The 11,424-nt window shown below is 31.8% G+C and overlaps 1 protein-coding gene across 1 annotated transcript; it reads left to right on the top strand.

The window, feature by feature from the left end:
* The first annotated feature begins 8,404 nt into the window (after positions 1 to 8,404).
* Positions 8,405 to 8,962, top strand: LOC134828910 (zinc finger protein 135-like). Its single transcript, XM_063841900.1, has one exon. The coding sequence runs from the start codon at positions 8,405 to 8,407 to the stop codon at positions 8,960 to 8,962; it is 558 nt and encodes a 185-aa protein (XP_063697970.1).
* Positions 8,963 to 11,424: the final 2,462 nt, after the last annotated feature.

The following is an 11,424-nucleotide window of genomic DNA, read 5'->3' on the forward strand; positions in this document are numbered from 1 at the left end:
CAAAATTTTTTTTTTGATTTATTTTTATCCTTTTTTTTCAATTGAGCTAATAGAGTTCATAATTCCTTCGAAAAAATAAGCCTTTTCTGTAGTTTTCAAATGAGTTTTTTAACTCATTAAAATTGAATCAAAATCAAAATGTATATGATACGGGGATAAATTTTTCATAAAAATTTGGTACCCCAACGTTAATTATTATTACCTTTTTTATGATAAGACAAATAGCTATTATGAAGAATTTGTGTTCAGCCAAATTAAAGACTTGAAGTAAGTTAATAAAGATCTGTTAAATTATATTAATTTAATAAGTATAGTGTGTCATAAAAATTTAATGGAGTTCTCTGTGTTTTTATATTCTCCCTCTTTTTTAATACGAACACATGAGCGACGCATAATAGAGGCATTGTCCCCTAGGAGTTTCAATTAACAAAGGCAATTTTTCTAATTTTGACTTCTAGTCAAATTTTTTTGACTCAGTCTTACACGTCGCATTATGACTTATCAAATTTCTTTTATGAGAAATCAAAATTAAAATTCAATTTATCTGTTCATTTTTGATTTTGCAGAGCAACATAAAAACTCAAACTTTCATTCAAGTTGAATTGATTAATAAAAATTCTTTTATTTTATTGAAAAATACGTTGAACTGTGCAATAATTGTTATATAGCGATATTCTAAAGACATTCTTCTAAGTTTTTCATAAGTCAGTTTGACTTAAAAGCTCCTTTTTCATTCAAAAAATCTCGAAAAATTTCCTAACAACAAACATTTCTCGCTTTCGTGAGTTGTTTCGCCATTTTGGAGAGAGACTCAATATTTGGTGATTTGCGCGCCATCTACTTGTTAAACAAGGAAACGACGAATTTTTTCTCTACTTGTCAAGAAAATCAATGGAATTCATTAAAGAAAAATCTCTTATGAAAAATTATAAAAAATACGCAAATTTTTGGGTTTTAAGAATCTAATTTACTTTTTATTAAAAAAAAATCTTTAAATAAAACTAAAATCCAATAGCTCATAACATTTTCATAGAAAATTCATCTGAAAAGTCAAAATTTTCTTAAATTTAGAAATTTTTCTTAAATCAATCAAAAACCCATCTAATGTCATTGAATAATTTCATATAATTTCATTCAAAATTCTCTCAAATTTCCGAAATTTTCACTAAAATCAAAATCTAAACCTCATTGCACTTTTTCTTTAATCCAACTTCGGCTGCTTTTGCTTACTTTTGCACCATTTTCCTCCAAGCACTTTTGAAAAAACTGCCACTATGGCACTTTTTTCCTCCAAGCAGTTTTGAAAGCAAATGCTTACTATCTCCTTCTCACTCTTTTTTATCTTTTCTCTCGCTCTTTTTTTTCGTTCGTCAACGCCCCCTGAAAATTCAACCAATCATCGCTCTTTTGAACACCGAACAAGGGGAAATCCGAAAAGCTTCACTTCGGCTCGCTAACAAAATGTCGAAAAAGTGAAATTGAGTTCGACAAAAATTATTTTAACAAAAAACGAGAAGAAACTGACGCAAGGGTTCGTGACAGTCGCTTAGAAGAAAATTTCGGGTGCGAGAAAAAATGGAGAATTTCTTTGTTTGTCTGAATAAAATTTGTTAAAATTTGTAAAGAAAACTTTCGATTATGACAATTTGAGGTAATGAAAAATATTTTAGAGCACTCAAAGATTGTGACAGAACAAAATTTTGAAACTTTTTAATGAAAAAAATCAGAAAATATAGAAAAAATGGAAAAGCCGCACCCAATTTTAATGAGAATATTTTTTTGCGATTTGTTCAAAATTATCGCAGCTAAAAGCAAAATTTTGATAAAAATGAAAAGAAATCAAACTTGATAACTCATTCCAAGTTCATTTCAATATTTCATGCGAATTTTAATGAAATTTATAAAAAATTCAATTTCCTGTCTCGTAAATCTCCATTTTTTTCATAACAACAAAAAAACTCGTTTTTATAACAAAGAAGATAAATCTTGAATCGCACACCCTGCAGCAATAAAAGGAACAAAAGCCTCATCTTGCCATAAAAGAACATCGCTGCGTCTCATAAATCAGCAATAATATGCAACGACGAGAAAAAATCCAATATTTTTTAGCTTTATTAGAGTTCAACGCCCACGCATGCGTTCTTTTAGATTTATGCTTTGCTGCCTTCGTAAGAGCGAAGAAAGGCATCACGAACGTGTTGGTGGTTAGACTCGAACGAAGAATATTTTATGTCGTGATATTTTTTATTTGCTTTGTTCTTGTCTTTTTTTCTTGTTTAAACAAAAGAAAGAATGTGGAGGAATTTGTCGCGTCGCTTTCATGGAGGATTTTCAACCTTAACTCAGACTTTGATGAATCGACTCGTTCCCGAATTCATTCAAATGAACACCAATTTAAATTTTTTATTAACAATTGTTACGCAAGTTTCAACAGAAAAAAATTGAACGCACGACGCTCGATGAAGCACACACAAAAAAAGCAAACAAATATAACCTTCAACGAAACTTGTTAATTAAAATTTATATTTCGTTTTTTTGTTGTGTTGTGTTGCGCGTTATTGTATAAAAAGTCATGTCATGAGTGCCAAGTTTTGTGCGTATTGAAATTTTTCATCGTTTTTTGTTCGTAGTCGATATGAAGTAATGTAGAAAATGTAAATTTAAACAAAAAAGGTCGAATTTATTTAAAAATAAGTAGATTAAAAGGGCGACACAAAAACGTCGAAATGACTTTTGCTTTACAAAGGAAGTCGTCTGTTTGTCAAAAGTGACTTGAAATTCACTTCAGATGCTAATCTCGAGTCTCGACATTTTTCAAGTCAAGTAGTTGAAGTACTCTGAACAAGACGATAAGTGCATTAAAGCAGTAATGAAGATGAGTGATGAGTAAATTTGCTAATGTTTGAAATTGAGAAGTGACATTTTCTATTTCGACGTTTAAATGATTGAAGAGATATTTTTGACATCTTGAAAGTAAATTATATTGACTAAACTTTCAAAAATTAATTTTACTTCTTTTTTGCTAGGTACAATTTTTATTTTAATTTTGTTTATTTTTAGGCATATCTGCCCCTCTTGTTCATCTTATTACAAGCCTTAATGAGCCTTAATATCAAAATGGAAGGAGAGACTACCCAACTAAGAGCCCTTACATCAATTTATCGAACTTGAAGTTTCGATTGCTGATTCTCAATCGATAAAAGTCTCGAAATAACAAAGTAAAAAAAATGGAGAATATCTCAAAAATTTCTTACAATATCTACACGAAGAAGGTTCTCAAGTTCAGAGGTAAGTTTTAATAATTTTTTTTGTTTTAAATCAAAATCAAGGAAAATATCCCGCATTACGATCGTAGACTCGCCAAAATGCGACTGTGGAATGAGCTACGAAACGATCGATCATGTTCTGTGGGACTGTCACTTGCTGATAGGCGACCTGGCATCCGAACTACAAGAAATAGGAATTGACAAAAACACAGGAAATTCGACGTGCTTCCGATAAACGCCAACTATTTGAAGGAAAATCGGAAAATTATTTAATGTCGTCCCAAAAATTTTTATGTATTTGTTCTCGTCCTGTCTCTAAACCAATTATGCCTTCCGCGATGGGTCTATGTTGATGTAAAACATCCTTGTTTTTATTGAAAAAAAAGGAAAATATCACATTGATAAAAGAATCGAAAGAAAAGTTTAACAGCCATAAGGAAGACCATTAAATCACAGGCAACAAGTGGTAATAATTGAAAGTCAACTGGACTCAATTCACAAAAAAACGTAACGAAATGTACCCACTTTTATATCGTCAATAGTTGCTAAAAATCGTAAATGTTGCTCAATAAGCGATTAATAGCGAGCTCTTCAACTTGTTTTAAAAAAAAGTCAAACCAAATGACGACTATTTGTGGACTACCTTTGCTTAACCAGAAGATAATCTAGAATTATTTAACAAGAAATACAACTCTGAATGATCTCTGAAGGAAAATTGAAGGCAGTGAAGAGTTTAGTTCGTACCTTGATACAAACAAGTCGAAAAACAAAACCTAATAATTAAAAAGAAAACCCTCATGCTTGATATTAAAACAAAGACCCCGTGATAATATTTTGTATGGAACGAAGGCTTGAACTTTTTTAATAAACTCCCTGTGAATATTCGCCGAACCGAGAACGTTGTCTATTTTAAATCAGAACTAAAGAAAATCTTGACTAACGAATACTGATCTGTCCATTAAGTTAAGATAGCTTTAAGTATTAGAATAAGTCAAAACTGCAAATTGTCTTCCCAATTTACGTCTCCTACTGCCAAAAACAGCAAATGCTGAAGTTTAAGCAAAGAAAAAATAAATAACTATAATATTTTGAAATTTTTGAGCAGAATCAAGACATTAAAAAATTTAAAAAAATATTAAGAAAAAATCTTAAAAGTCAATTTTTATAGAAATGGCAGTTCTAAAAAAATGAAATAACAAATTTTTGATTTTTTTCCATACTTTGTTAGATACAGACCACATTAAAAATGTATTTAAAATTAAATACACTTTAAATGCCCCATAGCATAATAAACTCATTAATTTCACAAATTCATACAAAAAGCCCATTCCATTATTTTTTCAAAAATCAATCCAATTTTCCCAAAAATTCAACACAACCAAATAATACAAACGCTCAACCACATCCAATTCATCAAACACGCTGCCCATTTAAATTTGACGTAATTAAAATTAAACACCTTCATTAATCGCTTTCATGTTTCGCTATTACTGCTAAATGCTCATCGAATTTCACTTCATCATTACCTCGCATGTTCCCTCTCCCTGCTCTTTATACATTTACGAACAACGCGACGCATCAAAAACACAGCAAGTGTCCAATTTACTGCTGTAAAAAAAAGTATACAACACACTCTCTAAACGCACAAGGCACACAACATATTTGCAATGTGCTACAGCTACGTTCCCCCAAAACACCAATAAATCCCTCACAATACAAATATCTCATCCCATCGACAACGCATCCAATTACTCCTATAAATTATTCCTCTCTACAACTTTTTGCATTTATATTCCGGCTTCAATTGTACGACAACACTCGGCGTGCCTCACGTACAAAATTTTCCTTTTTTTTTTCGCAAAACGTGTATATGATGCGCATACAGTTCATCACGATGATGATCACGAACAATTGTAGCAATGACACATTTTTATTTCCAAATGTCCGCAATATACGAGAGACGCTTTTCTCAACGGCATGCGAGCAGTAACGAGCAAACAACAACAAAAAAAAAAACGTTCAATACATTCTCGCCATTCCATTTTTTCTCCCCCAATTTATTATTCCTTCGTCAACAACAACAACAACAACAACGATGATGATGAACATTTGTGCTTCGTATTTTTTGTTGATCCTTTTTAAATAAAAAAAATATAAATTGCATCGACAATAAGAATAGGGCAGGCAGTTCGTCTCATATACGCACACAAAAAATGATTCTAATATCCGGCATGAAAAAACGATTAACGTTGTTGTTGTTGTACTATAATTTGTTGTGCTTAGATGAAAAAAATCTCATAAAAAAAGTTTAAAATGCCTCTTTTATCTTCTTTTTTTTTGTAGATTCTTCTTTCTCTTCTTCATTCTTTTCTCACCACTTTGATGAAGTTGTTCAAGTTTTATTCTGCTTTTATGATTTTTATTTTATGTGTGGCGCTGTATTTTTTTTCCTTCATTCCGTTTTATTTAATTTGTTCTTCAGGGCATTCTGCTGCAAGAACTGAAGGTTCGCCATGAAACAATATCAAAAAAAGTTTCGAGTTAAAACTTCTTCTTCTTTTATTTCACGGTTCAGTTAAATTATAAATTAACAACTTTTTAAATTACAATGCACGAGACAAGTAATTTGTAATTACGCTCCTCTCTTTGCTGCATTTTACTCGTCCAGGCTAATGTATAGATATATAACTCGTTTGTGGATTTTTTTTCCGCAGAAGAAGCACGTTTTGTTGTTTTCGCTTTAATATCAATAATTTTATTTTTCATATTTTTTTTATTATGCATGTTGGCAGTAGTGTGCAGTTAACATGAAGCAGCGATGTGATACGTGAGTTCTTGGAAAAATAAATGGCTGTTATGCATTTTTAATGATTTCGCATTGCGGTATTGGATTTTGAGTTGACGATGTCAGAAAGCGTGGAAAGTGGCATGATGAGTATCTAATTATTATTAGAGATTAACTGAAATAGATTCCGCATGAATTGTGGTTTTATGCACATTTGCTTAGCATCCTAGCTCGACTTGTAGCGTGAATATCATTTCTTCCCAGTGGAACAAAATCACCTTTTTTAAGGCCCTGTGGTCTTGAAAATAAGGCCCTGAAAGAAATATAAAAATATTGAAGAAATATAGCTAATGCATAGCCTACTTCTTCACCCCCACTCAATTTAGTAATTCGTTTCTAAATTTTAGAAACTTGACCTTTTCCAATGGTTTGGTCTTTGCCAGTTGATCCTTCACGAGAAAAAATTGGAAAGCCGTTTCCAAATCGATCATATGTATAATTTTTCCTTCTTTTCTTTTTTGTTGGAATTTTGGAGACACTTGAAACGCCTTCTACCGGAAATACTCCCCCACTTGTTTCAAGCTCTAAGATGTTTCCTTCTTCGACTTTCCTATAATCACTTCCAAATACGTCCAATTGATACAAATCATCCTGAAGATATGCATTTGCAAGTACGTTCTTATCCTTCATTATAATTTGAAGAAGTAGGCTATGAATTAGCTATATTTCACAAATATAGAATAATTCATAGTCTTTAAATATAATGAACTTTAAGTTATCTGTTGACGAAATGTCTAGCCATGGTATTTTTTGCTAAAATAAATTTCCAACTGATTAAGAGTAAAATCAAAACAAATAATACCGCGCTTAAAAGACTTTGTGAACGGCATATGAGCCATCAAAGAGTCTTTTGCTTTTATCAAAAGACCTGTCAAAGCCAAAGTAGGCGAAAAAAATATCGATAAATCATTTTTGTAACCATCCAAAACTAAATTCTCTGTAAAATTGCTTTTTTACGATTTCGGTAAAAACTTTACTTTCTTAATTGGCGGTAGTATTCCATTTAGCTGAACTTAAGATGAGATTCCAAAGTTACCTGTTTTTCGTAATAATTTATAATTTTTTTAGTTGATATCATCAAAGTGTACCGACATGGTATATTTTCATTCACGCTTTCCAATCTCATGTCGATAATATTTTGCCAAGGGTATTTGTTTTCATTTTACCTTTACTTTTCATCAATTAATTAGTTTAAGTTGTCAATTAGGCCTTCTTCGAGCATGACAGAATGAATATTTGAATTAATTCAAGTCAATTCAAGCAATTCTGATTCGTAGCTCTTTGGTTTGAAAAATTCATGAACATATGTCTAATTGAATGGGTTATTTCCTTTTAAAGAAAAAATGTACATTTGCGATTTTTGAAAATCATTTTCGATAAAACCTCATATAGGTTTGAAGTTCACGTGAATGAAATATTCTGTTTTGAGTTCGTTTTCATTTTAATATAAAAATTACCCTATTTATTAATTATTTTATTTAAAAATTTAATTTATTATTCGATGTGTGTATTGTGATGGCTGGATTAGAACTGAACGAGAAGAGAGAGTGAAGGGAGAAAAAATATTTTTTATCCCGAGTAAAGAGAGGATATGCAAGTTCAAACATTTATAAAAACCAATCGAATTAAGGGTTATTTGTTTTTCTAAAGCTTTGTTTCAAAGTATCATAACAAAAAAAAGAACTTACCTCACCCAAACTGAAAAGTTTCCGCCCCTTAACTCATTAAAGAGCTTTATAAAGAGCAAACAAGTAATAAAACTTGTTTTCTTGTCGCACTTATGAATCATCAAACTACCTGCAAGAATAAAATAAAAAGAAATTTACTTTAATTTTTTAAACAGTTCAAATTCAAACGTAATTCAAACAAGACAAGTATTCTTTTAAAAAGAGAAAAAATGTACATTTGCGATTTTTGTGGAAAATCATTTTCGATAAAACCTCATATAGAAACTCACTTGTTTGAAGTTCACGTGAATGAAATCATCAAGCAACATCCAGAGAGCCGAAAATGCAACTTTTGCACAAAATTTGTCTTAAAAGAGACGATTCGTGATCATTATCGACGAAAGCACAAAAAGTGGCAATGTGACAAGTGTCCTCGGAGCTACCGTAACGGAGGTTCACTTAGGGAGCACAGAATAACTCACTCGGAGCCCAAGTACATGTGTGACATCTGCAATATTCTTTTGCATAAAAAACATACTTTAGCAAAGCATATGGAAAATGTTCATCTGAAAACAACGCCTCGTTCAAAGTGTGAGATATGCGAAAAGGTTCTTCTGACGTCAGAAATGAAACGACACATCCGGAATGTCCACGAGAAAGATTTACAATACAAATGCGATATTTGCAGTAAGGGCTTTCGAAATATCACCGGGTTACGAATTCATTTGGCTCAGAAACACTTGGAACAAAAACTTTACTTTTGCTCAATTTGTGATAAAAATTACGAAACAAAAGTTGGACTTAATCACCATATTGACACTTTTCATGGAGCAAAACCGAAGTTTGAATGCAACTTGTGCGGAAAAAAGTTCGCTTCTCGTAATTATTATTTTAAGCATATGGAAACTCACAAAACGAAGCCGATTTCTTGCACTGTAGCCACTTGCCGACGAATGTTTCCAACCGAAACCCTGATGAAAAAACATGCAAAAGTTCACGAAAAGAAAAAAGTTGCTTTCAATTGTGAAAAATGTGAAAAATCTTACACGACAAAACAAATGTTGAATCGACATGTCGCAAGCGTGCATCTTGGAACCAAATACCAGTGTCAGCAATGTAGTGCAAAGTGGACTTGGGAGAACGATTTGTTCAAACACATTCAACAGAAACATCGTAAGGCTTAAAAATGAATCACAAAAAAATATGTTTTCAATAAATTATGAGACAAGACGGCTTTCTTTACCCAATAATCCCTTGATACCACACAAAATGTCCTGTCGAGCAAACTTTGAGACGCAGAATATTTGAGACAGTCACGCGATATTGTACAAAATTTATCATATTTTTACCTTTATTGCTTGCACATAAACTTTTGCATGTCACAATATTGACTCCGTAACAACAAAACTAGCGAGAGAGAGAAGAGTTTATTTCATTTCGAAAGCCATGTATGAGTTAGCGAACGTGTTTATTTGCCACTCGAGTGAGAATGACAAACTATGACATATTCAGCAAAAATTGTCTTTCCATCTCGTCTATTCCTATGTGTTACTATTGTTGCACAAGTTTCAAAAAAGTCATTTGTAATCTGATTATTGTTTTGTCTTGTTTTGTTTTCGATTTCGACATCAAATATGGCACAAAGTTTTAGTCTCTTGTGAAATTAGTTTTTTTTTGTCGCGTTGCGACATTTTGTGAGAGATAAGATTAGAGTTTTTATTTATCTCGTTCAATGTTCAATGCTATATGTGCTGGGCATGTATGAAAAAAAGTATAAATTAAGTTTAATTTGTGATAATTTGATAAGATAATTTTCTAAATTCTGATGCAAAATGAATATTTTTGTCGTATTGTTAGTTTATGGTTACGAGGTAATTTTAAATGATCAATTGAACAGGTCCATTACGGTAACTGAGATTATATTCTGGATGCAATTTTAAGTTAATTTAAAAAATTAATCAAAATCCATTGTAATCAATAAAAATCCATCAGATACTGTTAAAAACAAAAAAAAAATGAAACAGAGGTGTAACAAGGGTGCGGCAATTCGTTGACGGGACCAATATGCAAAAAGACGCAGTTTTGGAGGAAAAAATATTAAGAAAATTTTTAACTTATTTTGTCACATTTTTATCATTTTAGAGCACCAAATAGACCTTTTCTATTATAAATTGATTAATTTTTGTTAGTTTTAATCAAAATAACGCAAATTTAAGGATATTTTATTCAAAATTGTAAAAAAATTAAAGTGCCATTGGATAAAAATGTGCATTTTTCAAATCGCCGCACCTAAATTTAACGGTAAGCCTTGAAAGATAGGAAAAATTATAAAAATTTTGACCATCGCGACGATTATTTATACAAATTTTCTATATACATTCTTTTATTTGAGCCAACCAACGAGGAAAATTCGACAACCGCAACTGCCTCATTGTCTCAGGCGTAATTTTGCCAACCGGCGCACAGAAGGTACAAATGACTTTTCCAATTCGGAAATTGTTTTCAATATTTTTGGATTTCATGGAGCAAATTTTTCAAATGAGGTGCCGTTTTTTTGGAATGAAATTTCTTTCTAACTGTTCGTTAAAACGTCATCAGAGTAGAATGAATATAAAAGTTTTATCGCGGCGTCTTCACATGCAACGTCTTCTCAAGCGGTATCGCAACACTCATCTTCGACACCTGTAACCTCAAATCACGCAGCCTCGAAAAAAGCATTCCGCATACCCAAAATTGATAAATGCTTAATCCCAACACCCGAACGGAATGCAGCAATTACCGATCGAACAAAAACGACAGAAGCCAAACCAACAACAACATCTAGGAACAAAAAGCAATGACACAAACCAAGGTATAACTTATCAGCCACAAAATGACCAGCGTAATATCGGTTCCTTTCGTCGTAAAAAGCATCATAATGGATCTGGGAAACGCAATTTCTCTTATTGCAAGGGCGAAAATTCTGCCAGCCGTGAAAATCGCCTTCAATGTTTAAATAACTTTCTCAAATTCATCTCCAATGCAATTTCACTGTCATTGAACGACATTTCAAAATCTTCGAAAGAAAACCAATTGAAAGTCCTACTCTGTGTCTCATCATGGTACGAAATATTTCTGTAGGTCCGGATCCTCTCAGCACCCTATGAAGCTACGTGCCTGCCGAAAGGTAACTGATTAGTTGTTTGCTCGTTTTAATAATTGAATATAATCTTCCGAAAACTTAGATTCTTTGTGATGTTTTTGGCTTTTATCTCGGCGAAAATATGCTCATGTAGATAGCTTTTTCTGTCTAAAGCTTTATTTCATGATCTAAAATCATCTTTCACAGTTTAAATTAGTTGAAATAGCAGCATTGAAAATTTAATTAGAAAATTTGGGCAATATTTTCTAAGACTCTTGAATATCATTTTTTAAACGAAATGAATGAGTCGGCTAATAAATTAAAATGAATAAAAATTAGTTACCTTAAAATATTTTATAAACTTGTTTTAAAGAATCCTTAAAAGCTTGTTAATATCCAAACGCAGACCAAAAAGAATCCATATTGAAACAATTAAACCAAAAAACTTTCAGATAAACTTCATCTTTGTTCCCTTTCAACGCCAGCCAGCTCTTATTACTCTCTGCATCAGTCATAACATTGCAA

This window comes from Culicoides brevitarsis, chromosome 2, assembly GCF_036172545.1.
Source record: "Culicoides brevitarsis isolate CSIRO-B50_1 chromosome 2, AGI_CSIRO_Cbre_v1, whole genome shotgun sequence".
NCBI lineage: Eukaryota > Metazoa > Arthropoda > Insecta > Diptera > Ceratopogonidae > Culicoides > Culicoides brevitarsis.

Coding starts and splice junctions, on each gene's coding strand:
- LOC134828910 (XM_063841900.1), top strand. CDS start 8,405: ATGAAACGACACATCCGGAATGTCCACGAGAAAGATTTACAATACAAA.